Source organism: Pituophis catenifer, unplaced genomic scaffold, assembly GCF_029215685.1.
Source record: "Pituophis catenifer annectens isolate HBS135680 unplaced genomic scaffold, rPitCat1.0.hap2 SCAF_4, whole genome shotgun sequence".
In the NCBI taxonomy this organism is placed as follows: domain Eukaryota; kingdom Metazoa; phylum Chordata; class Lepidosauria; order Squamata; family Colubridae; genus Pituophis; species Pituophis catenifer.
The window spans coordinates 105,195,685-105,222,682 of NW_027256884.1; the positions used below are offsets into that span (position 1 = coordinate 105,195,685).

The window sequence follows — 26,998 nt, forward strand, 5'->3', positions numbered from 1 at the left end:
AATAACCCCCCTCTCTGCACTGGTAGACTGCAATTACCCTTCCCTGCTTATTTGTGTTGTGAGCTTGCTCCTTGGATACTGGCTGCCATTTATTGCTCCTATTTTTAGGAAGCAATTATTCAGATTACTCACAGAATAGTGTCTCTCACAACACACCCTTTTTCGTCAGCAACTTTTTAGGACATTACCTTTTGTCCCTGGTCACTTAAACACAGTTTTAGGTCTCTCTCTCTCTTTTGCTTGTCTTTTTTCCCTGCCAAAGTTCTGTTAACCTTTTCAATATTAATCTTTTAAATATGCAAGAGGAAGTGTATGAAGAGTTAATGTTAGATATTAATTAAATGTACTGTGATTTAAAGAACAGTTTCTGCAAATTAGAAATCTATTCATGGGTTATTTATTCTATGTATATACATAGAACATGGGGCATCATCAGAATTAGAGGGGCTTTGGAGGTCTTCTAGTCCAACCACTCTGCTCAAGCAGGAGACTCTATACCCATGATGGCAAACCTATGGCACGCGTACCACAGGTGGCACACGGAGCCATATTGGTGGGCAGTGAGCTCAGCTCTGGCACGCATGCATGCACTGGCCATCTGATTTTCAGGCCTTCTGGGCCCACCGGAAGTTGGCAAACGGGCCATTTCCGACCTCCGGAGGGCCTCTAGGGGATGGGGGCTGAGGAAGGTTGTTTTCACCCTCCCCAGGCTCCTAGAAAGTCTCTGGAGCCTGGGGAGGGCAAAAAAAACCCAGGCCTACCAGGCCCACTGTGCCATCGAGTGCCAAAACTGGTGAGGTGCGGGGGGTTGCGCATAGAATTATGGGTGTGGGCACGCACATGCACGAGCCCCCCATGCTCCCCCCATTTTGTGGGGCGCATAGAATTATGGGTGTGGGCACGCACGTGTGTGACCCCCCATGCTCCCCCCATTTTTGGCACGCAATGGCAAAAAGGTTAGCCATCACTGCTCTATACCATTGCAGACAAATGACTGCACAATCTCTCCTTAAAAGCTTCCAGTGACGGAGCACCCACAACTTTTGAAGGCAAGCTGTTCCATTGGTTGGTTGTTCTCATTGTCAGGAATTTTCTCCTTAGTTCTAGATTGCTTCTCTCCTTGGTTAGTTTCCATCTATTGCTTCTTGTCTTGCCTTCTGCTGCTTTGGAAAATAACTTGACTCTCTCTTCTTTGCGGCAGCCCCCCAAATATTGGAACTCTGCTATCATGTCACCCCTAGTTTTTCTTTTTACTAGACATATCCAATTCCTGCAACTGTTTTAGCCTCCAACCCCTAATCATATTTGTTGTTCTTCTCTGCACTCTTTCCAGAGTCTCAGCATCTTTCGTATATTGTGGTGACCACAACTGGATGTAGTATTCCAAGTGTGGTCTTACCAAGGCCTTATAAAATGATACTAATACATCACATAGTCTTGATTCTATCCCTCTGTTAATGCAGCCTAGAATTGCATTGGCTTTTTTAGTGGGTGTAGCAGATTGCCGGCTCATATGTAAGTGACTGTCTAATAGGGCTCCAAGATCCCTCTCCTTAAAGTGAATTTTCAGCTGTTAAAATATTAAACTCATTGTATATTTATTGCCTGTATGAAATGTACTGCAACATACAATGTATATTTTTATCTTTTATGGGTATGTCGTTATTAATAAATAGAAAGTAGTGTTATCATAAAATAAGATATTTATTGATAACCAATTTATCTGTTTCCTATATCTTTATTTTTGACAATATTTATCTTTAATTTAATTCTTATTTGTTTGGGATTTTAGCTTAGATGATTGCGTTTTTTAATTGAACATTGATTTTATCTTGATTGGAGGTGAAAACCCACATGCTGAAAATTCTAACACATGCATTTTGCTCCTAGGTGCTATTCAGAGGTTGACTTCCAAAGATCTATAAGGCTTGGCCCTTGGCAGGCACAAAGGCAGGGGTTAATGCGCAGAGGGTAAAAAACAGGTTACTTCCTGGTTAAAACCAGGAAGTAACGACAACCAGGCGGGTGGGCGGAGCCTCACACCGCCATCGCTACCGGTTTTCCGAACCACCAGCTGCCATCGCTACCAGTTTGGCCAAACCGGGAGCATTTCCCCCCTGGGATAATTATATCTGCTTTAAAAACAATGCCTGATTCTTTCTGCAGCTGATCCATCACGTACTGTCAGAGAATCTTAAGTCTGTCAGAGCAATTGTTGGATTTTAGGAATCTACAGTGATTTAGCCATAGGTGGTTACCCAGCAGATATTTTAGAATAGATTTATATTCCTTTTCCAATGGCTGCTGTTTGGTCACTTGAGCACTAATATTAAAAGCAAATATTAAAAATAATCCTTCCTTTTGGAGACTTTGAGAAGTGTTGAAAAGAAGCCTAAATTCAGCCATTGTATTGTCATTATATCTAGTGATAGCAAACAATTTCATTTAGTGAGATAAAATAAGATGTTCAACTATTGTGCAATTTAATTGCTTTGAAGAGCACTGCAGGATATCAATACCACATCGTTTAGGAAACATTTTTACCCCCAAAACAAAGCCCTTGAACATTAATGAAGTTTGGAACAGCATACGAGGAAAGAACACTTTGTGGTTTCTGACCTTGTGGTTGATACTAAAAATATTACATGGCAATGTAGATTAAAGAGAATATGTCCTGTTTAATCATTTGCAAATCATTACTGTGCTTTGTCTTTTGGCCCTTAAGATATACTATATTTTTTTCCAGAACAAAGTACTCTAAAAAGAATCTTCAGATTCTACTACAGAAATAGAGCTGTTAAAATATCTGTTTTCTTGTAAATGCATTGGGGCTAAAGCTTTCTTTCCATTAAAGGATGTGTTTCCTAAGCAGATTGATTCTCTTCATCAAACATTGTAGGCAATTTTACAACAGAAATTATAAGTAACAGTAGCTCCAGTCTTTTTATCTATCTGCCTCCAATTTGCCTCCTATCAGACAAATGCTAGAAATGTTAGAATTTCTTTTTCGGACCTGTATATGTATATAAGTGTGGAAGAGAAACTGGTTGAGCCAGAGGGAGGAGTCAAATGGGGAATTAGCCTAGATTCCCTGCATGGGCACACAAGAGGGGAAAGTCTGATCCCCCTTGAATAGCTGTTGAACCTTATCTAGTCTTACCTAGGTGCAAACTGTCAGTCTGAGAAGATTCCTGTGTTATAAGCTTGAGCAGTAAACAACTAATTGAACTCTTCGGCCATGAACCTGCTTGTTTGCACCTGGCAATATGATCTCTAAAGTCATTTCAGGATTTTCTGCTCACAAATAGTGGGATTCCATAACTTTTGACTATTATTTTTTATTATTATTATTTATTGAATTTGTATACCGCCCTACTCCCGAAGGACTCAGGGCGGTGAACAGCCAAATAAAATACATATAGTACAAATGTTAAAAAACCATTAAAATACAATTAAATAATTGGCCCGGAAAACAAATTTAAAACACCCCAAATTCATAAGACAAATTTAAAATTTAAAAATTTTAAAAATTTTAAAAACAGTTTAAAAGAGAGGTTAGGCCAGGCCGGCCTGCTGGAATAGAAATGTTTTAATGGCATGGTGGAAAGCGCGCAGATCCGGGATCCTCCGTATCTCTGGGGGGAGCTCGTTCCAGATGGTGGGTGCCCCCACAGAGAAGGCTCTCCGCCTGGGGGCCGCCAGTTGACACTGTTTGGCTGACGGCACCCTGAGGAGCCCCTCTCTATGGGAGTGTACTCTCTATGGGAGTGTACTGGTCGGTGAGAGGCTACTGGTGGCAGAAGGCGCCACCAGTAGCCTCTCACCACGGACCTGGCATTGTATAGCATCAGCCAAAGGCCCAGGGCCTGAGGGTCTGTGCAACCTGGAACCTCCGGGGTCGAAGGATATGTACCTCCTTGGCCATTGTTGTGAGAGGACAATGGGCTTGATGGCCTAACCATGGACTAGAATTCTCCCTATGTCTGTAACATCAGCGGTACTCCCTTCCCTTGGACTCTGTCTCCCCTGATTATATGTATTCGGTGTCGGAACTCCTCGCCCTGCGAGATTCTCCCCACTCGCAGGTTTGGCCCTCCACATTATCGAGGGCCTATCTCGATGACGGACTTTGGAGTCCAGAGAGATGGCATGGAGCAAGGAAGAATTTGTGGGGTTTTTTAGGGAAATTTTTTAAGATTTTAAGGGGTTCTGGGAGGGGGGTTTGTAATGATCTTTCTAGAGAAATTGGGAAGAAGACTCTGGGGGATGGGGGGGAAATCCACCAGGGTCAGAGCCGAGCCCGGCACAGGGTAACGATTTGGGAGGTGTTGGTCGAGGGACTGGGAAAGGGATGGGGGACGATACCTATGAGGTCTGTACCATCAGCACGGTAGATGGGAGGGGCAGATATGGCGGGAGCAGGGGACCATATCATGTGTTGGGGGCTCGCACTCGCTGTTTGAGAGCAATTGCTTGCCCCGGTCCCCATGGCTCCTCTTGGAGACTAGGTGGCTTAGATACTCAGGATCTGGGCCTTCGGCTGATGTTATGCAATGCCAGGTCCGTGGTTAATAAGGCCCCCCTCATTCACGATCTTATACAAGAGGGAGGAGCGGACCTGGCGGGTATTACGGAGACCTGGTTGGGCCCGGAGGGTGGCGTCCCTCTGGTTGAAATGTGCCCACCAGGCTTCAGAGCATTCCATCAGCCGAGGGCCCAGGGGAGGGGCGGGGGGGGTGGCGGTTATTATTAACGAGGATCTGGATCCGAGGGAGACTACTGTGCCTCAGATAGCCGGATGTGAGTCCCTCCTTGTGAGGTGGGGCCGTGGGGTTCAGATGGGCTTGTTGCTTACGTACCTGGCTCCCTGCCGCGTGGCAACAGCCCTTCCTGAGCTACTCGACGTGATAGCCACGGTGGCAGTAGATACACCCAGGCTTTTAGTCATGGGTGATTTCAACTTGCCATCTGTCGGTGAAACGTCTGAGGTGGCTCGGGAGTTCATGGCTTCCATGACGGCCATGGACCTGACCCAGTTAGTTCATGGCCCTACTCACAGGGGAGGTCACACTCTGGATCTGATTTTTGTCTCTGGCCAGTGGTTGAGTGGTCTTGTTATAGGGGATATAGACATGGAACCCTTGTCATGGACTGACCACTCACTCCTTCGCCTAGATCTTCGAACCGCGACCCCTTGCCGCAGGGAGGCGGACCCAATTAGATGGATCCGCCCCAGGTGCCTGATGGATCCTGATAGGTTCCAGACGGAGCTTGGGCCATTTCCTGAGGATCTAGCACATGACTCGGCCGAGGACCTGGTAGCCGCCTGGGATCGGGCGGCTGGTGGGGCCTTGGACCGAGTTGTGCCTTTGCGGCCTCTGACCCGATGCCGATCCCGGGTGGCTCCTTGGTTTACTGAGGAGCTGAGGGAAATGAAGCGCCGGAAAAGATGCCTGGAGAGCGGTTGGAGGGCCAGTCTCGCTGAATCTGATCGAACACTGGTAAGGTCGCATATTAAGGCCTACCTAGTGGCGATAAAGACGGCAAAGTCTAATTACTTTTCCGCCTCTATTGCGTCATCAGGGAATCGTCCGGCCGCCCTGTTTAGGGTGACCCGCGCCCTGCTCCATCTGGGAGTGCGGGAGGATCCCTTAGAAGGCAGGGCGGAGGATTTCGGACAATACCTGTATGACAAAATCGCTCAGATCCGGGGGGATTTGGACTCTGACTGGGTAGATCAGGGCAGGGTGACGAGGAACAGTCTTGAGAATGTTATCTGGGAGGAGTTTGATGCTGTGACTCCCGATGATGTGGACAGGATTTTGGGGAGACTTAGTGCGGCCACATGTTTACTGGACCCGTGTCCCTCCTGGTTGGTACTGGCTTCCCGGGAGGTTACACGAGGCTGGCTCCAGGGCGTCATTAATGCTTCCTTGAGTGAGGGTCACTTCCCCGCTGCCCTGAAAGAGGCGGTGGTGAGGCCTCTCCTCAAGAAGCCGTCCCTGGATCCAGCAATATTGGCTAACTATCGTCCTGTCTCCAACCTTCGCTTCATTGCGAAGGTTGTTGAGAGTGTGGTCGCGCAACAGTTTCCACAATTCCTGGAGGAAACATCCTATCTGGATCCGTTCCAGTCGGGTTTCAGGTCTGGGCACAGCACGGAAACGGCATTGGTCGCGTTGGTTGATGATCTCTGGAGGGCTCGGGACAGGGGTTATTCCTCTGTTCTGGTCCTATTAGATCTCTCAGCGGCTTTTGATACCATCGACCATGGTATCATGCTGCACCGGCTGGAAGAGTTGGGGGTGGGAGGCACCGTGTTACGGTGGTTCTCCTCCTTTCTCTCCGACCGGTCGCAGTTTGTGTTGGCAGGGGGGCAGAGGTCGACCTCGAGGCCTCTCATTTGTGGAGTGCCGCAGGGATCGGTCCTCTTGCCCCTTCTGTTCAACATTTATGTGAAGCCACTGGGCGAGATCATCCGTGGCTTTGGGGTGAGATACCACCAGTACGCTGATGACACCCAGCTGTACATCTCCACCCCAGGCCACCCCAACGATGCCCTTGAAGTGATGTCCCAGTGCCTGGAGGCTGTGCGGATCTGGATGGGGAGGAACAGGCTCAGGCTCAACCCTTCCAAGACTGAGTGGCTGTGGCTCCCGGCATCCCGATATAGTCAGTTGACTCCATCACTGACTATTGGGGGCGAGTCTTTGGCCCCCACTGAAAGGGCTCGCAATCTGGGAGTCCTCCTGGATAGGCAGCTGTCTTTGGAGGAACATCTGATGGCTGTTACCAGGGGGACCTTTTATCAGGTTCGCCTGATTCGCCAGTTGCGGCCCTTTCTTGATCGGGATTCCCTGTGCACAGTCACTCACGCCCTCGTCACCTCTCGCCTTGACTACTGTAACGCTCTCTACATGGGGCTCCCCTTGAAGAGCACCCGGAGGCTCCAGCTGGTCCAGAATGCAGCAGCGCGGGTAGTGATGGGAGCAACATGGCGCTCCCATGTAACACCACTCCTGCGCGAGCTGCACTGGCTCCCGGTGGTCTTCCGGGTGCGCTTCAAGGTGTTGGTTATCACCTTTAAAGCGCTCCATGGCATAGGGCCTAGCTATCTCCGAGACCGCCTGCTGCTACCGATGACCTCCCATCGACCCGTGCGCTCCCACAGAGAGGGCCTCCTCAGGGTGCCATCAGCCAAACAATGTAGGCTGGTGGCCCCCAGGGGGAGGGCTTTCTCTGTGGGGGCTCCCACCCTCTGGAATCAGTTGCCCCCGGAGATAAGAAGAATCCAGGACCTCAATGCCTTCCGTCGTTCCCTGAAAACCTATCTTTTTCAGCAAGCCGGGTTGGCTTAAGAAGAAATTTTTAAAATTTTTAAATTCTTTTAATTAGTCTGTGATTTTTAATTTTTTGGGCCAAATTTTATATATATTTTTAAATGTTTTAATATTTGTATTCTATGTTTTTTATCTTGGCTGTACACCGCCCTGAGTCCTCAGGGAGAAGGGCGGTATATAAATTCGAAATTAAATTAAATTAAATTAAATTAAACCTGGGGAACGAGAGGAGCATTGGAGGCCGGAGCATGCCACCGCTCAAAGACAGCAAGTGCGCACTCCCATAACATGATATGGCCCCCTGCTCCCGCCATATCTGCCCCTCCCACCCACAGTACTGATATAATATCCATCTATTGTAATTTCTACATTTTCTTTTTCAAAATGTCCAACTTTTCTAGAAAATGACTGAATTAATGCAACAAACTAAGCTGTTAGGTGGTCTATTACATATTGGCTTAAGAGTTGTGTGAATATGACAAGTGTGTTTTATTCATGATTAGGCAAAGTGTAGTTTACTATGCAAGTAGACCGCATTTCCCCAAATCTGATAAGTAAAGACTTTACAGTAGTGGCCAAAATTGTGGAAACCTTTTGGGGAAAGTGTATTTTCTAAAATTAGCTAATGACACCACTTTTTTTTGGAGTACTACCATAAAATTATATATCAATGGAAAGATAATTTAATCAAGAATGTAATGCAATAACTTTTATGAAGGATTTGCTATTAGAATAGCAGTTACAGTATAAAGAAGAAAAGGGAAACACGTAGAAAAAACGAGCTATACAAAAATTATCACCATAGAAAAAACGAGATATACAAAAATTATCACCATGTCAGTTAATACTTAGTTGGGTAACCTTTAGCATGAATTATGTCCTTACAACATCTTCCCATGGAGTGAACCAAGTCTTTTAGTTCTGCAGCTGTTATAATGTGAAATCAAGCAATTGAACGATTGCTTCTATTAACTGGGTTTTATTGCTGGGTTGCTTCTGACTAACAAGTTTCTTTAGTCGGCTCCATAGATTTTCAATTGGGTTAAGGTCTGAGCTATTCCCAAGCCATTCCAGCAGTGGAATATGATTATCTTGAAACTCCAAAACAAAAAGTGGTGTTATTAGCCATCAAACCTCAAAAATACACTTTCCCCAAAAGGTTGCCACAATTTTGGCCACTACTGTAGAATAGTAATATGTCTTCACTGTCAATCTTTAGGAAGTGACTTGAATGATTATAGAAAGAACTGTATATGCCCGATTTGTAATTCTTTCTACCCACCCATCCTTTTGTCTCTTTTTTTCAGGAGAGAGCTATGTGTGTGGTTCAATAGAGCCTTTTAAGAAGCTGGAGTACACAAAGAATGTAAATCCTAATTGGTCCGTAAATGTTAAGACCACCTCAACTTCCCGTTCAGTGCCCTCTCTAGCCACGGCCAAAGGAAGCCCTTCAGATTCAAAGGAGAACAAGGATTTCATTAGACCTAAACTGGTCACAATCATCAGGAGTGGTGTGAAGCCACGCAAAGCAGTTCGGATTCTGCTTAACAAAAAAACAGCACATTCATTTGAGCAGGTTCTCACCGATATTACTGATGCCATCAAACTTGATTCAGGAGTAGTTAAGCGTCTTTACACACTGGATGGGAAACAGGTAAGATCATTCTTTCAGCTATCAAATAAAACATTACAATAGGAACATAGATTTGGGGGTTACTAAACTAGTGCTTCTTATCCCCCAAATACCTGGTAATATGTAAATAAAATAACATTATCATAACAGAACCATGTAGAGAAAACCACTAAAATTAGGAGCATAAGTTTTAAAGTTTTAGAAAACTATCCGTTTTTAAATAAAGCTTTCTTGAGGCTGATGTTTGCATGAAAGTAACACTTGAATAACTTAAATCTTTCTACAGCTAAGAGCCTACTCTGTGCTCTTCTCCATTTGTGGAGGAAAAAAATCACTTAAGTGAAAATCTGAACTGCAAAGGTCAGGGACAGAAGAAATGAGTGAAGAAGTGAGTGGCAAAGGAAGGGATGAAAGTCCTAAAAGTATTTATCTATCCAATAGGAGACATGCTGTATACAAACATGCAAAGTAGCCGAAAGAGGAGATTGAAATGCAAAGTCGCTTTGCTAACTCTACATCTGTTGTCCCTAGTGGTCCATAAGTTCATAAGTACTGTGTAGAAAGGCAGTTCATGCAAAGTTGCATTCAACCGGAACTCCATGAGAAATAAGCAGGACTTGTAGCTACAGGATAGTCAATTTCATCCCTCCCCACAGGAAATAAATTTAGATCAAAGTCAAGAGCTTAGTTTTCCAAACCTTTCAAATATTTTGCCTGCTTGAGCTGCAAAACATTTCTCATGAGACATAATTACCTTACTTCTTTATTATGTCCTGCTGAAATAATAGGCTCTTAATTGTAGCAGGCAAAGGAATGGGAGAAAGTTACATCTCTTTGTCTTTAACAGAGATTGCTATGTTTGGTGAGTAAACAAAGGCACTTATCAAGCGGAAAATTTAGGCAGTGATTTTATCCTTAGCTGGAGTAACTGTTTGGTCAGCTTGTATGTATTCATACAGAAAGTCAATAATTTTTATCTGGATTAAGTAACTGATGTTCTACATTCTTGGCCAGAATCATTTTATGTCTTGCATGGCATTTAAAGTACTAGGATAGGGTCCCCCCCCCCCGGCCCTAGCTTTTCATACAGTGCATGAAGAAGAAACCCATAATAAATCCAAAAAGTTGTTCCACTTCTGCATATAGTTAAATTTCTACATCTGGTTCTTGCACAAATCTTGAAAATCCCTGGAACAACTGCAATGCCATATTGCAGATTTCCTAGATTGGATTTAGATACCTTAAAATGTTCTTGGTAGAAAATGTACTTTTGTTTTATGAGGAGCAAAGAATAAAACACCTGTAGAAGTAATCTGCTTTTAAATACAAATCTGAGAATAAAGTTTGTAGTGTAATACTTCCATGCCCTTTGCTGCATTATATTGCAGTAAATGAAGTTTTCTGTTAACCATTCACAACCTTTACAAGAACAACAATCCATTCCTTTGTGTCCCTGGCAATATGTGCAAAATATATATTCATTTTGAAGAGTTCGAAAAATATTTGCATCCCAACCACATTTTTCTCTATTACTGATTTTATGGACTTCAACTTCCAGAATTCCTTAGCCAGCCATCCACACATCTTCAAGTTTCCAAGACTGAGAAACACTGCTTTGGAACCTCAGCAGTCCAAATCCAGAAGTCAAAGTAACATTCAAAATAAGATGTCTAACCAAGAAAATGGATCTGGCACAGCAGTTTGAGGCTGGTTCTTCTGTTCTCATCCCAACATTCTCCATAATCCTTGCAGCCTCACTGTGGGCAACACCATACTTATGTCCTCTTATTTTCCTCTGAGGGGGCTTTCCAGATTTGTGATGGTTTGGCCCTAAAATAGATTTGTTTCATTCACAACTCCATATCTGAAACACTATGGAAACATGGTCCAGAAAATCCACGAAAAACCAATACTATAGCTGGTGTGGCTTAGCAAGCATAGTAATAAGACAGCTTTCCACTTGAACAAATTAATATAAAATCAGCACAAATTAAAAATTCAAGGACTCAATAGTACCATGAGGGCGAACCAATGGCACGCGTGCCCAAAGTGGCACACGAAGCCATGTCGCCTGGCACATGCGGCCTTGCCTGTTTGTCTTCCAGGTTTCTGATGTGCATGCACATGTGATGATCAGCTGTTCTTCGCATGTGCAGCAGTGCCAAAAACAGGTGTGTGCATGTGCACAGGCCAGCTGATTGTCAGGTGCGCATGCATGCCAGAACCCAGAAGTTCAGCTTTTCCAGAGCATGATCCCTTCGTGCGTGTGTGGCAGTGCCGAAAACCGGCCTGCGCATGTGCACTGGCCAGCTGATTGTCAGACATGCATGCACTCTAGAATCCAGAAGTTTGGCTTTTCTGAAGTGCAGCCCTGAGAAGCGTGCGCCCGTGCATGCAAAGTTTCTGCACAACCTTTTCAGCACTCAGTGCCGAAAAGGTTCACCATCACAGCAATAGTATTATTGAGCAAGGCCAAAACATTTCCTCTTCTTGAGATTTTCATTCATAAGTGTTATTCAGATCCCAAGGAGACCTCTATAGTGCTTTGGCAGTACCTGTTTGATTATGACTGATTAATAATTGGCCTTATGTCTTCTGAGTTTTCAATGCACATATAAGTTACCAAGCCAGGGGTATGTAACTTCCATTAATTTGAGTTGCACTGGGTGTCACATGGCTTACTGAGGGATGAGCTACTGAAAAATGGGCAGAAGCATTTTTTCTTTAAATATTTTATTCTTATTCTTTATTTTTTATGATTCTTAAACATGCTCAAACATTTTGCCATCCTCCTAGTTGGATTCTAGGGTCACCAAAAAAGATACAGGCAGTTTGCACTTCTTACATCTTTGATCTGATCCTCAATTATTCAATTAAAATAATATGGTTAGATATATCAATACTCTGAGGTCATAAAGCATCTTTCATTTCAGTTCTAGAACTTGTAAATGTCAAAAATCATTAAAAGATCCTTTTCTACTGTTCCCATCTCTCATCTAAACTTTAAAGTTAAACAATTTAATATCATTGCTAACCAATTGACAACAGAATCTGTAGACTAAATAATACAATTTCAGTAAATTTTACCATAGCCTTGAAATTTGAATTTGAAATTTGAAATAAACATTCAAATCGGTGTGAAATACTGGCTTCTAAGATTTAATGTGGACTTTCAACAGGTCGTGAAGTTAAAAAATGATAGGACAAGAAACAGAATACATCAGAATCCCATAGAACATTTTGGTGCCCTGACATCCATAATTCTTTGTTTATGAAGAATCTGATTTTTCTGTTAAGTACCACAGCTTGGAAGTATTGCCTTTGAGGCTTCAGGGCATAATACCAAGATATTCCATCAAGCAAATGGAAAATCAAACTCTGTCTGAATTGTTTTAATTGTCTTTTCAACTTGAGTTAAGCAGTCATTTTTCTTAAAGCTGACAGACTGGAAGGACCCCAAGGCCAATAATGGAGTAGTAAGTCATGCTTTTGATTAAAAGAGGAGATGGCATTATTGATTAATCTACAGACACATATGGCTAATGTTTCAAACCAGAAATAACAAATCAGGGTTCTTTCAGATTATATATGTGAACTGCTTTACAAATGTACCCATAAATAGCTTATCTTTTTTAATTGTGAATAGTTCTTTAGAATCAAAAGAGTCAACTGTCCTTTAGGACAAAACTCTCAAGGCAGCAACCACCTAGTTCAAGATGATGGGAAAAGAACAAAATCTATGGTCAACTAATCCAGCAAAGGTCTAGTGGAGTGAACTCTATGTGAACTCTAGCATATAAATTACTTTTTTTAAAGTTTAGGATAGGGTGAACTAGGTCTGATATATGACAATTTTTCTGTTCCTCAGTTGTTTTATTTCCCGAATCTCAAAATCTACATAGGTTGTAAAAACATACTTTTAAAAAGTCCATGTTTTTTATGCCAATAGAAGTCTTTTCCTTGTACCATGTATAGTGGGTGTGGTGAGTGTTGCAGAGAAAAGGGGATTTTAAAAATAAGGTGACTAAAGGCAAAATGTAAAGCTACCCTATATGCTGAGTTATCTTCCTGCAGTAGAACAGAAAAAGGACAGCTGCAGGCATGAATCATGAATAAAGCATTCTTTAAAAACAAAAAAGAAAACACTTATTGGCAAAATATGTCCCTTATTGAGCATAACATTCTGTTACACAACATGGTGGTCTAAAAAGCTTATTCTCTTTGAACTTCAGGTAAGTGAGATGACCTTGGAAGAAAGGCATTTGTTCATTGTGGTGCTTTTCTATGCTGATAAAGGCTTAACATGATGTCTTTCTAAATTGAAAGATGGGTTATAAATTCCCTATAATATAAAAAGTGATCCTTCCAATAATTAAGTCCTGGATATGGCTTAGCCGGTAACAAGAGTTTTGTGTTGTGTTTAAACAATCTGGCAAGCTATTGTGCACTATTAGCACAATAGCTAATATTGTCTATATATTAGCTATAATAATAGCTAAGATTATCATAGATCACATTTTAGTGAAAAATAGCCACCAGGTTGGGAAAGTTAGTGTATAACCAGGTAAAATATATAAATGCTAAATTATGAACAAAATTTCAAAATCAGCACTATGGACAGTGCTTTGAAGTAATACAGTCTAGACTCTGGAGGTTATACTCAACTTGTCCATATGTCTTGATGTGAATAGTGTTGGTTACAAAGGAAATATTTTATAATGAATAGTGCAAATCAGTTTGAAAAGACATTTGTTCATGAAGTACAGAATTGCATCTCTGTCTCTATGCTTTCAGCTCATATATGGAGCATTCCTACGACTTGGTAAGCATTAAAGGAAATTGTAAGGTGTCTGTAGTCTATTGGTACTCTCAATATTATTAAATAGATAAGCATACTAAATTATATCTCATTGCTGTTTAACACATTGATCAAATATTAAGCACAAAAAAGAGAAACAGTAAGTGCAAGATAGCTTCTTTCCTGTTTTTCTTCCAGCACTGCTTTTTTAAAAATCAGAACAATATTTGAACTGTATTGGTGAAAGACCAAACATTAAAGGAGATACTTTGAATGCAAGCAATTTAAACCATTTGACATTAACAGCTGAAATAATAATTCAGCAAGGGAGACCTGGAGATAAGGCTAGTTAGGAAATTGTATTGGTCTAGATGAGGGGTGTCAAACTCGCACCACCACAGCGGTGTCATGTGATGTATTGGGACTTTTCCTCCCTTCACTAAACCGGGTGGGGGTGGGACCAGCATGTGATGCATCCAGCTCACGGGCTGTAAGTTTGACACCCCTGGTCTAGATCAGTGGTGAAATCTAAAATTTGTTACTACCGGTTCTGTGGGCATGGTGTGTGTGTGTGGGGGTAATGTGACTGGGTGGGCGTGGCTATTTATTTTTTACTTTTAAAACCATTTTTTCTACAACCTCTTTGGCGAAGAGGTTGTTAAAAAATCCTTTCAAAAGGCTCTGATGATCCCAGCTGAGTTGCCTGATCGGCAGAGGCTTTTTAAAAAAGCCTCTGCCGATCAGGCAACTCAGCTGGGATCGTCAGAGGCATTTAAAAGAAAAAAAGGGTTTTTTCTTTTAAAAGCCTTTGACGATCCCAGCTGAGCCGCGCGATCATCAGAGGCTTTTTTTTTTACATTTAAAAGCATTTTTTGCCCTAAGAAGTTGTAGAAAAAATGCTTTTAAAGTAAAAAAAAAAAGCCTCTGATGATTGTGCGGCTCAGCTGCGCATGGGGGGATGGCAGGGATTTTTGCTACCGGTTCTCCGAACCACCCGCCTCCATCGCTACCGGATTGGGCGATCTGGTCCGAACCGAGAGCATTTCACCCCTGGTCTAGATGGAGAAGCATTCTGATTTAGGCAGTAATAAGATTTCTATGTCATTACTGGAATCCAAATCTGATTTAGTTTCCCTTTTGATGGAACAACATGTTTATTGGAAAATAATAGGTAAAGGGACAAAGGGAGGTAATGTTTTATATCTAAAGCCACAGTTTAAAAAAATAACTTCCAAGGACAGCAGCAGCCAAGGTGGAAATTATGAGAGAGGACTCAACATCTTGGTTTTATAGGTAGTGGTTTAAAAAAAAAAAAAAACAGATGAAGCTTAATATATTTACAGTATTTTATTTTTTATTCTCTTAAGAAAAGGAAAAATTCCCTAATGAGCTTTGGTGGAAAGATCCAAAGGCTACAAAAAGAGTTTATGGGCTGAATGTAATTAATTGGTTTCAGGTTGCCTTATCTCTGCTGTAAATGATATTGGGAAAGTCTCTTTTTTCTTTTCTACATTCTATTAGGGCTGGTTTGCATATATGTATCATACAAATACCATTTGACTTGGTATTTGGAAAGAACCACATGGTGGTTCTTTCCAAACCATTAGTGGATGACCAGCAGCAAGTTGGATGGACTGATTTACAGTGGCAACAGCTGGTAAGAGTCCTAAAAGTTGAGTTAACTTGATGTAGCATAATCAATGCTATATATAATAAATAATTTGTTTCCTATCATTCAATCTTGTCCAATTCTCAGAGACTGCCTGGATAAGTTTCTGCAGTTCCTTACAGTTTTCTTGACAAGATTTTTCAGAAGTGGTTTGCCAATGCCTCCTTCCCAGGAATGAGAGAAAGTGACTGGCCCAAGTCACCTAGCTGACTTTGTGCCCAAGGTGGGACTGTAACTCACTGTCTGCCAGTTTCTAGCCTGATGCATTAACCACTACACCAAACTGGCTTTCATAACAGATAACAGGTCATATGGGAATATGTGGGATTGGTGAAGAGCTGTGTCATTCTATGCATTGTGCTAACATTTGAATGGATCCTTTACAAGTAAAGTCAATTTGGTAGTGAAATGTTTCGGCTCAAGACTTAAGACCATGATTATATATACTATAATAAACCATGCCTTACAATTAATAAGATGGGGCAAAATTTTTCATGAAACTGCACTAACATTCTTCCCAACTTTGGAAATAATGACAATGGCCAGAGACAATGTTGTTACAGCCAAAATACAGTTCTATGAATGCTATCAAAAGCCAAAGAAATCTTGTTACTCTCTCTTTTAACATACTGTAGTTTTATATAAGTGCAGTCAGAAAGAAGACAATTTTCTTGAATTCAGCAGTATTCATATTTAGAATATGTGAATTGTAAGGATAAATTCCTCATTTTCCCTGGTATAATCAAATCTAAGTTGCACTATCACATAGCATTTCAAAATGCAGATCAAAATTAATTCAGTGATTTGTTTTAAATAGTTCATGGTGTCCCAATAAACAGAAATTTCTGCAAAAAACTGAACTACACTGAATGATACTGAAGTGTCCTACATAGTGGAAGAAAAGGGTCATTTATACAAAGAACATTTTAGCACTTCACAGATGAAATGGGGAATAAGAGCAATATGAAGAATACTTGAAGAGCAAGTAGAAAATGTGGCTAGGAGAGTCTTTGTCCAATGTCGTGTTGTGTACCAGTTGCACTCTTCCCTGGATGAAGAGTCCCTGCAGTCAGTCACTTAAACCCTGGTCATCTCACGCTTGGACTATTGCAACATGATCTACCTAGGGCTATCCTTGAAGAGTATTTGGAAACTCTAGCTGGCGCAGAATGCAGCCAAGAGGACACTTCTTGGGGCCTTTTCTGATCTTAAAAAGATTAAAGTTCCTTTGCTTCCAGTTTGCTTGTAATGATGATTGTAGACTTCCAACAGTACTAATGGCCTGCTCTATTGCTGAAAATGAGATATACCCAAACTCTTTATAATTTTGTTGCAATCTCTGAGAAATTCTTAGAGAAAGCTCTAATTTCTGTTTGATTTAAAGAAAAGTAGATTACTTGTCAATTTTCTCTCAAAAAACCTAGTATGTAAAGTTAGCTTATGCAAGGCCATTGGTTACATTTTGGCTATAGAAGTCTTCTTATTTTTTTTTTAAGTTAAAATATAATTTAGGGAAAATATAGGAAAACAGAAGAGGAACAGAAGACTTTTTAAAAAAGTAGCCACTAAAACAAGAATCAAATTTAGTCATCCAAAACGTGGCTAAGTAAGAGAGGTTATGAATGCATTTTACACTGTTGAGAATGTGAAGAAAAAGATCCTATTTCTAAAGACGACCATCTTTGCAAGATAGAATTTGAAGTAGAGGTTCATTTGTCAATTTTCCAGGCCCGTTAGAGGTTAAAATAAATAACATTCCCTGTAACTGACTTAGAAATGAGATGTCAGCCAACATGTCTCCTTCAGGAGAGACACTCTGTCCTTTAAAATTTGAAAAGAAGCATTTTGCAACATTTTAATTTCCAAACTTTATTTAAAAGAGATGCATATTGAAAACATTATATAAATCACTAAGGAAAAAATGTCAGCCTCTAGGTGAGTCCACATGTGAGTAAATCTGATATGACAGTCTGCTGCGTTTGCAACTTAATGTTTAAGAGCACTTCAGCATCCAGAGCAATAACTTCAGATAGTGAAGGAGATTAAGCCCTGTACAGAAGAGCGATGATTTCATCCAACTTCCTATACAAAATGGATTATCATTCACTTCAACTGTTACATCCATGTTTTTTAGAGATATTTCTTATGTCAACATCATTTTTTTCTGGTAAAATGCTAGAAAATTTCTAGAAGAGTCCAGAAAACTATCTTCAGGAAGGAATGCATTTAAAATATAGCTAGAAATGCCTAGTCAGCTCTGAAGCTAGAATTCAAATGTATGTGATTTGTGCTTCCTTGGAGATTTGTATTCTCAGAGTCAGCATGGCTTGGACATGGTTGTTGAAAGCAATTTGGCCTGGAAATTGCTAAGAGATGGAGTCAATTAAAGGGCAGTTTTACAATGTCAGCTTGATACTGCTGCTTTTACTAACTTGGTGAAAAGTTTGAACTTTAATGTGATCTAGGAATGCCTTACCAATTTTGTTGTGATTTGGCTTCCTCTGCAATGCTTCCGTAAAAAAAGCAGCATGATTATCAGTACTTTATTTTTCCTATCAAACCATTTATTGAGATAAGTTTAGACTAAATGGCTACAGGCAAATATGCATGTGAAAAACAGTGAAGGTAGCTTGATTTACATTAACCATGAAACCATGGCTTTTAAGACACAAGAGGCAATAGGTATGCTCCATTCACCATTTGTTATGCTTGTTCTTGGATAGCTTGTCCACAGTCCAGGGTTCTCCATTTAAGAAAGGAGATTGACTTTTTATGGTAATCCAATGGCTTGGATCCATGCTTGAATTTCTGCAAATTTGTCTCCAACTCCCTCTTCCCCTGGCCTTACTTCACATTCTAGAACAGGACTGTCAAATGGTTTAGCAAAGGGGGGGAAAGTCATGATACATCATGTGATGATGCTGTGATGACACACGTTTGACACCCCTGTTCTAGAAGGTTTTCAGATTTCCAGATACTGAGAAAATAGGCAAAAATATTCCCAGTTTCCTTGATGAAAAGTTCTGTGAACTGTCTTTATTTTTAAATGGACAAAGTATTTGAGTTTCATCTTCAGAATCTGTCCTTCTAAAGAGCAGTCAGGATGGATATCTTCTAGCACTGACTGGTTTGATCGGCTTGCAGCCCAAGGGACTCGCAGGAGTCTTCTCCAGCATCATAGTTCAAAGGCCTCAATTCTTTGGCGCTCAGCCTTCCTCATAATCCAACTACACATATGCTACGCCTAAAGCATAATATGCATTATACTATTGAAGCCCTTATTTGTATACTTTCAGCAACAGAACTCAGCAAAGCTTGACAGAATTTTTCAATAAGGCATTGAATCTTTGGACGCATTGGACATATATACAGTATGTGTATATATATATTCTTGCCTAAAAGGACAACAATGGCTGCAGGCCAAATTAACATGAGATGAATTCTTTTGTTATAGGCAGCAGTAGTGAAAGGTTACTTTTTTAAAAAAATCATCGTATTAACATTTTAATATCTTTAGGTTGCAAAGATCCAGGTGGGCCTGCATGGTAGAAAAGAGTTAACATTTTTCTATATCACTATATTGCCATGTATTGGTAATTTTCATAACTCATAACTGGAAACTACAGAAAGGGGCTTTCAAATATAGGGAGAGATTGCCTGTTAGAAGCCAGAAATTCCATTAAATATGGCAAAGTCTTTTTAAGGCACTGTTTCTCTATGTCAGCAGCTTTAAGAAACTTGGACTTCAACTGCTAGCTAAAGAATTCTGGGAGTTGGAGTCCATGCATCTTAAAGTTGTTGGGCTTGTTAAATCACATCTAAAGCTGCACTGAGTTCAGATGCTGGAAGAGGCAAAATTTGTGTTTATATATGTGTAATTTTAATATTAGAGGATGTTTATTATAAAACTTTTAATAGGTCAAAAATATCTTTCATTGACCCAACATGATTTTTGTTAATAGATGAGAATAATTAAGCTGCATGCAAAAAAAAAAAAAAAAAAAAAAAAAAAAAGGTTAGAAGTGTGCAGGTGTGGTTTTCTATGCTGTTGCTTTTTTCTTCTACATTTGATAAATGTCTTACAGATTTCCTTGGTAACACAGTTGTCTTCAGTGGTTGCTAAGGAACTAGATTTTGCAGCACAAAGGATTGCAAGGTTGCTCCTGCTACCCAACGGTTTGGTTCTTGGCACTATTAAATAATGGAAGATTTTAATATTACTCAATTGCCCCAATTAAACAAATGTATCCAAAAGCCTATATTCAAATAACAATTACGCCCCTAGAAATTTCAAGTGTAAAAATTGTGAAAATGAAACTCTGCCAAATTGATGAATTTCATAGAGGTTTTCCACAGTGGACTGAAATTCTGTATTCTATAACAGGGCAGAAAGGGGATGATGTATGAGATAATCTGATTTCTCAGAGAAAAATTATATATAGAATGTTTTTTTTTTTGAATTGTGGTCTATAGCTTCTACCATGGAATATAAGACCTGGTTTACTCTAGTGCAGGAGTGTCAAACTCATGTCGTCACGTGATGTATCGGGACTTTCCCCCCCTTGGCTATACTAGGGGTGGTGTGACCAGCATGTGATGCAATTGGCCCACAGACCATGAGTTTGACACCCCTGCTCTAGTGGTAAAGGAATTGTAATTCTAACTTAGGTATGGAAGCTTGCTGAGTGACTGACCAGTCACACACTTAGCTCTCGGAAGAAGGCAGAGGCATATTGCTTCTGAAAAAGTTGTCTAGCAGTCTGAAAGCACTTGTCCTTGAAGTTGCTAAGAGTCAAATTTGACTCAAAGGCAAAAGAGAGCCAATTTGGCCTAATGGTTAAGATGTCAGACAATGAGCAGAGAAGTTCGGTTTCTGCTTTAGGCAGAAAACCAACTGCATGACCTTGACAACTCACACATTCCAGTTATAGGAAGACTCAACGACAAACTATGTAAATATTGCTGAAAAGATTCTATGGACTTATGCAAGTAGTTGCCACGAGTAAAATCTGATTAAAAATGTAAAACGTTTAGAACATTTTTGATAGGGTATAAGCCTATTTTCTGTTATTTGCTTGGTAAATAAGCATTGAGGAGTTTTGACTGATCTGATACATGTCAAGGAGCCATTGGCTGGATTTGTATAAGACAGTAATGTGTGCTGGAGATTGTGTTGCATGCAGCCTGAGAGGAGATTGACAATTCTAAAATATGTGAATCCTGTATTTAAATTCAATATTTAACTTACTCAAGTGAGACCTAGGTTACACTGAGATCAGATATAATGCTTTTTTTGGAATATAATAATGTTTGCTAGGAATCAATTCTAATATTGCTTTGGTTCATTGAAATTATGCTTCACAATTAAATCAATATTGCTTTCTATAACTTTGCATGGGAAAACTATAAACTTGATGCCAGCACATATGATTGTTATTGCACAATTAAGATTAAATCCATTTATAATTTATAATCTATTACATCTGAATTGACTTTGTTATGGTAGGTTAGATTTAAAAGTAAGGAAAATGTAAAATTATTAAAAAGACTGGGTCAACATTGCATATGCCAACTATTTCCTTTTAAAAATAACCATTTATCAGTCTCTGGTTAGTATTTGAAATCTAAAGTAAATTTTAGAAGATAGTGATGACAACACACTTGTCTACTGCGGCCAACAAAACAAAATGGAGATATCTATGCGGTCACCTGAAACTGAGTTTGACTTGAGGGAGTCTATATTAACACAAATATCTGACTTTGTGCTTTCTAGGCCTTGTCTATTTTAATATTTGCTATGGTTTAGAGTAGGGAAAAAGTTAGTGCAGTTTGACCACATCAATAAGGAATAATTGGTATGATCAGATAATTTTATAGCTCCCTTGGCCTAGATGCCTAACACTTAACATATGCAGCATCATTACACTGTTCCAATAAAGTTGAAGAAGCTATTTTGAATGTGACCCCCTCAGTATGAAATACTGACATCAAGCTAGCCTCTGGGGAAGAATAAATCTTTCAGTATACAAATACATTTGCCTTAATTTTCTATTATCTGTATTGATCAGTGGTGGGCTTCTACCGGTTCTACTGGGCGAACTGGTAGTGGCGATGGCGGGACGCTCCATCCACCCACCCAGACGTCATCATGGACGCTCTGCTCATGTGCAGAAGCGCCCCGCATGCGCTTACATCTCCGAACCGGTAGCGAAGGTAAGTGGAACCCACTACTGGTATTGATATTTTGCAACTATGTCCTTACAGCACAAATAGGTTTTGACAGTTATGCTTCAGACTCTGTTTGCTTGACAATAGTCCAGTTAGCACTGAAATGAAGACTTTCAGGAAAAGAATATGACAGCTGATTTGTAGCAAAACCAAATAAATTGGGAATAAATATCAAAATTTAATGACACTTCAGCTTTCGTCATTCTTCTTGAGCATTCTGCCATCTTTGATATAGCTGATAATCTTTTCTTCTTCAAACTTCTGAACAAGATATAGGAAAAAGCCAACTCTAAAGAAGAATGATCATTTAAAGCTGCCTTGATTTTTCAACATCTCAGATAAATAAAAGAAAATAAACGTTTCTTCTAGAAGATATGGAAGTTTCATTATAAAGCTTCTGTTGGCTGGGAATCTTTGTGGTTTTGGCTTCTTAAAACTGGCCCTACAATAAGCTAGGGAACAAGTTATTACATATTGTGAAATTTGGATCTTATATGTATCAAATACATTCAAATAAAAAGATCATGTATTTGATGTACCATGTTTCCCCGAAAATAAGACCCTGTCTTATATTTTTTTGAACCCCAAAATTAGTGCTTGGCCTTATTTTCGGGGAGGTCTTATTTTGGGGCACGTGGAGCAAGATGGGACTCCTCTTGCCATCTTACCTGATTTCCAGCTCTGAGTTTAAATATTTTCAGGGAGGGCTTATTTTCGGGGGGAGGCTTATTTTAGTGCATGCGCTCAAAAGCCCAATAGGGCTTATTATCAGGGAATGTCTTATTTTCGGGGAAACAGGGTATATGAGAGCCAAATCCCAGTTTCTGAATTTTGAACTGGGAGGGAAGGAATTTTGAACCATTCCCTCCCTCACAGCCCTGGCAATGGAAGCTAATTTTTGTTTGTATGTTTGTGTGAGGCTGAGAGTAAGGAACCTCTTTTAAAATCAGCTAGTAAGAGACGTAACTCCAAAGCAGTGAAAGCTCTAATGAGAATTGGAAGCCCACACATGCTTCCTTTAATTAAAAGATGTTTAGAAGTGTGCGTTGTATGCTTCATCTTGAATGTAGTGCACACACTGGCTCTTGATTACAACAATATTTTATTGCCTTAGTGTCCTAGTCTCTTAAGTTTGTATTCTGGAAACTCTTCTAAATTGCCCTCTAACTTTGTTGCAGTATTATAGTAGATCAAGCAAGCATGCGTTAATTGATCTTGAAGTGAGGGCAAGGAAGAAAAAGTGTTTCGGTTTAATTTAGCTTAGAATCTATTTTTAGGCAAGTGTTTAGAAAATTAAATCCTTTTTGATCTCTTCACCTCTCCCCAATTGTAGTTAACGTTTAAACTATAAATCTAGATCTTGATTTTGAATATCTTCATAACTGCTAGTTTGAGCATGGTTAATTTCCAACATTTGTAATTCTTAGTTTTAGGAATTGTGAATCTTTAAATAGTTGAAATATTAAGTGACTTACTGGACTGTGGTGCTTTTGTTTCTTTTCTTTTTTTTCATTACAAAGAAGGAAGTATGCAAGGGTCTGTTGTATTATGCCATTCCACTAATTCAGCACTTGCTTAGTTACCATTTTTTCTAATAAAATTTACACAATATCAGCTGTGGGAAAATCTGCTGAAAATGGAAGAAGAGACTATGAATGCTTGCATCTTATCTAAAAGTCTTAATATTTTAGAAAATTACTTAATGGTGAATAAATAAAAAGCAAAATTTGCCTTAATATTAAACTGCACTTGAAAATTTTGTATAGAAAGCAGAAGAGAAACAATGTTTGTTTAGAAGGATTCAGAACTTTAGAAGCCTAACAAAAAATGGCATACATAAATACATTATCTCAGTATATTTAACAAAACTAATGCTAATACTATAGACAATTTGATCCCTGTATGTAAATTTCCAGAAGATTTCCCTGTCTTTATTACTCCAAAATTGCTGGATCATTTTTACAGACTGCTGTACTAGTAGACTTGAAGTTCATTTGATGTATGGACATCTAATCATTTTAATGTCAGATCAGCAGTACTGTAGTTAATAAACAATTTTTAACTACTATCTAGAAAATTTCTTTGAATACACAGAAGAAATATAGTTTTCTGTTCTTAATTGTCGTCTAGGCAGATGGAAAGTGATATTTTGATCACAGAGATTTATCTTACTTAATAAAAGTTTGTATCTGCAATATTTATGACTTTGCATTCCTAGCAGTTTGGATAGAGTTATGTCTGGCTTTAATTGGAGACCCAATGTAAAATTTATGCATAAGAAGCCTGAGGAGCAATATCTTCAAAGGGAAAGTGCTTGACTATGTATCTATTTTGCAGAATTAATGTAGTTTGCTAATAATAAGACTTTTACTTTGTTTCATTGTTTCAGAAATTTATATATCCAGGATTAATAAATTGAAAGGAACCTTATTTTAAAAACTAATTTTTAAATTAATGAAAAACCTGGAGGTCAGAGATGTTACGAATATCCGGGGGCAATTCATTCCAGAGGGCAGGAGCTGCCACAGAGAAGGCTCTCCTCCTGGGTGTCGCTAGCCAACATAACTTGGCCAACAGCACCCTGAGGAGTCCCTCTCTGTGGGAGCGAACTGGTCGGTGGGAGGCTGTTGGTGGCAGAAGGCGGTCTCGTAGAAATAAGAAAGGAAACAAAATATTTCAATTTTCCCACCTTTTTATGCCCTATAACTGATAATTGAAGTATAGTACCATGCTTCCCTGAAAATAAGACCCTGTCTTATATTTTTTTTTTACCACCAAAAAAGGCACCAGGTCTTATTTGGGGAGGATGTCATCCACTGACTAACCTCACTTGCACACATCAGCCCCGGCCTCCTTTTCAGTGTCAGAGTCCTTCAGGAACTACTTCTTCTGTGGCCGGCAAGATTTTCCTGAAGGCCCCTGGAGCCGATAACATAGCTCCGGATCAATCCGGAGTTTTGTTATCAGTTACAGAGGCCTTCAGGAAAGCCTTGCCGGCCTTGTCAGCTACAGAAGAAATAGGCTGGTGAGGCAGGTGTCGGAGTGTGCGAGGCCTGCTACAACTGTCCAAAGGTAAATAGTAGGGCAACTCCACCGCCCCATCCCCACCCTAGTTTAATTTTTACCCGTGCACTTTGGAGTGGGTGGGATCGTAATTAGGGCTTATTTTGGGAGTAGGGCTTATATTTGACAACACATGTAAAAATCAAGCTAGGACTTACTTTCAGGGTAGGTCATATTTTCGGAGAAACAGAGTACATTTAAACAGTACAAACTTTCCTAATGCCATGATTCTCAAGTGAACTGTATTTGCTCTTATAGTTATGGTGGTGGTTCTTTCAAAATTGGTAATGCTGCAAAAATATAACTGATCCAAAACTATTAAGAAAACTGGGCTCTGTTCCATTGGCTCAATTCCAACAGCCTTTTGATCAAACTGAATGTCTTAAATTTATTTTAATATTGATTTGCAGTTATGCCTAGAAACTTCATTTGGAGTTTATATTTCATTTGGTTGCTTAAAAATGTACAGCTGTAGAATATGATTCCAATAAGATTAGGCCATTAGTCAAAAATATTCTTCCAAGTAAAAATCATAATGGTAAGATAGCAATTTTTAACTTGCTATTTTTAACTTTAAAGAAGCCTGGGTTACCTTACTATCTAAGTAATAAATAGGCCAACAATTTTAATTCTAACAATCAACACCATTATGCACCAGGGGTGAAATCCAGCAGGTTTTGACAGGTTCTGGAGAACCGGTAGCGGAAATTTTGAGTAGTTTGGAGAACCAGCAAATACCACCTCTGGCTGGCCACAGAGTGGGGTGCGAATGGAAATTCTGCAATATCCTTCCCCCAGGAGTGGGGAGGGAATGGGGAGTTTGCAGTATCCTTCCCCTGGAGTGGGGTAGGAATGGAGATTTTGCAGTATCCTTCCCCTGCCGCACCCATCAAACCACGCCCATCAAGCCATGCCCACAGAACCAGTAGTAAAAAAATTTGGATTTCATCACTGCTATGCACCCTCCATATATAAGCAACCAGCCCAAGCTCCACCGCATTATGCTGTGCCTCGCTAGTTCCTTACACACCCTGCCGCAGCTAATGCAAACTTTGTTGTGCTTGTACACCATTCACCCATGCACACCCTGAACCAGCTATTATCTGCATTTCCACTGTGCTTGCCTTCATGCACCCTTACCCATGCTTCAGTGACCACCCCATGTCCTGTCATGCTTGTGCCATGCCTCACTAGCCCCTCATGCAGCCAGTAGCCACTTACCTGCCCACTGAACTGCTTGCAAGCTACCTGGGACTTGCAACTTTCTACCAGTTTCCGTTGCTAGTTGGAAGTCAGCAGGAAATTTTAGGAAGTTATAACACTCACTAAATCGGGGGTGTCAAACTCACGGCCCATGGGTTGGATGCGTCAATGCTGGCCACCCCCACCCCCAGTTTAGCAAAAGGGAGAAGTCATGATATATCACGTGACGACAACATGACGCCGCGAGTTTGACACCCCTGCACTAAGTGATCTGGTTACACAATGTTGCGCTTTACAATTTTATCTTTCGTACCAGAAATTCTGATCCCAATTACTGTCATTAACTAAGAGCTAACTCTTCCTACTGATACGAACTTTATCTTTCCAAATGAATGAAAATAATCCAGTGCCAGAAGTGATGCTTTGCATACCAATATTCACATCTCCGTGTTGAGCATTGGCATTTTCGGTTTAAACATAAAGGATTAGACTTTTGCCTGAGGCACTGGAGTTACCAGCAGTCCAAATAGACAATACTTAGTTATGTTTAATTACTGATATGAGGCAAGTTAGAATTTTAAACCAAAATTAATGCTCCAGTTATTAGTTCATTAGCAAATTTGTCTTCATACATATAATTTTTATTGGAGTATTTCAATATGCTTACTAAATAAAATGAAGTCTTCTAGAAATGATTTAAGAAATATTACTCAGAAGAAGAAGAAGATACATTTCCATGAATTCTTCCCTATTCCTGAATATTTCTATTCACTTTATTTAATTGTCAACACAGCCATTATCTTTAGTTTGGTTTTTGATCTTTGTGAATGGACAGAAGAAAATCAATATAACTCTAAATTGCCATTAAGAATGTCTAATCTGTAAACAGACGTGTTTTGTGTTATGGAAAAAAAAACACCCAGGTGAATTGATGAAGTGCTGCACTGGATTTTCCAATATATAAGTTCAAACAACATGACAGAAAAATGTAGGTGTTTCCCTAAATCCATTTTCATGAAAAATGAGGTAAGTTCAACTGTTGCTATAATTACAGTTTTAATTCA

The 26,998-nt window shown here is 40.1% G+C and overlaps 1 protein-coding gene across 3 annotated transcripts in view; it reads left to right on the forward strand.

The window, feature by feature from the left end:
* DCLK1 (doublecortin like kinase 1) overlaps nucleotides 1–26,998 on the forward strand; it is a 157,800-nt gene that overhangs the window by 8,636 nt on the left and 122,166 nt on the right. For all 3 annotated transcript variants that reach the window (XM_070943850.1, XM_070943852.1, XM_070943853.1), the window contains exon 2: nucleotides 8,648–8,994. In XM_070943850.1, coding sequence (XP_070799951.1) covers nucleotides 8,648–8,994 — 347 coding nt within the window. The remainder of the gene's footprint in view (nucleotides 1–8,647; nucleotides 8,995–26,998) is intronic.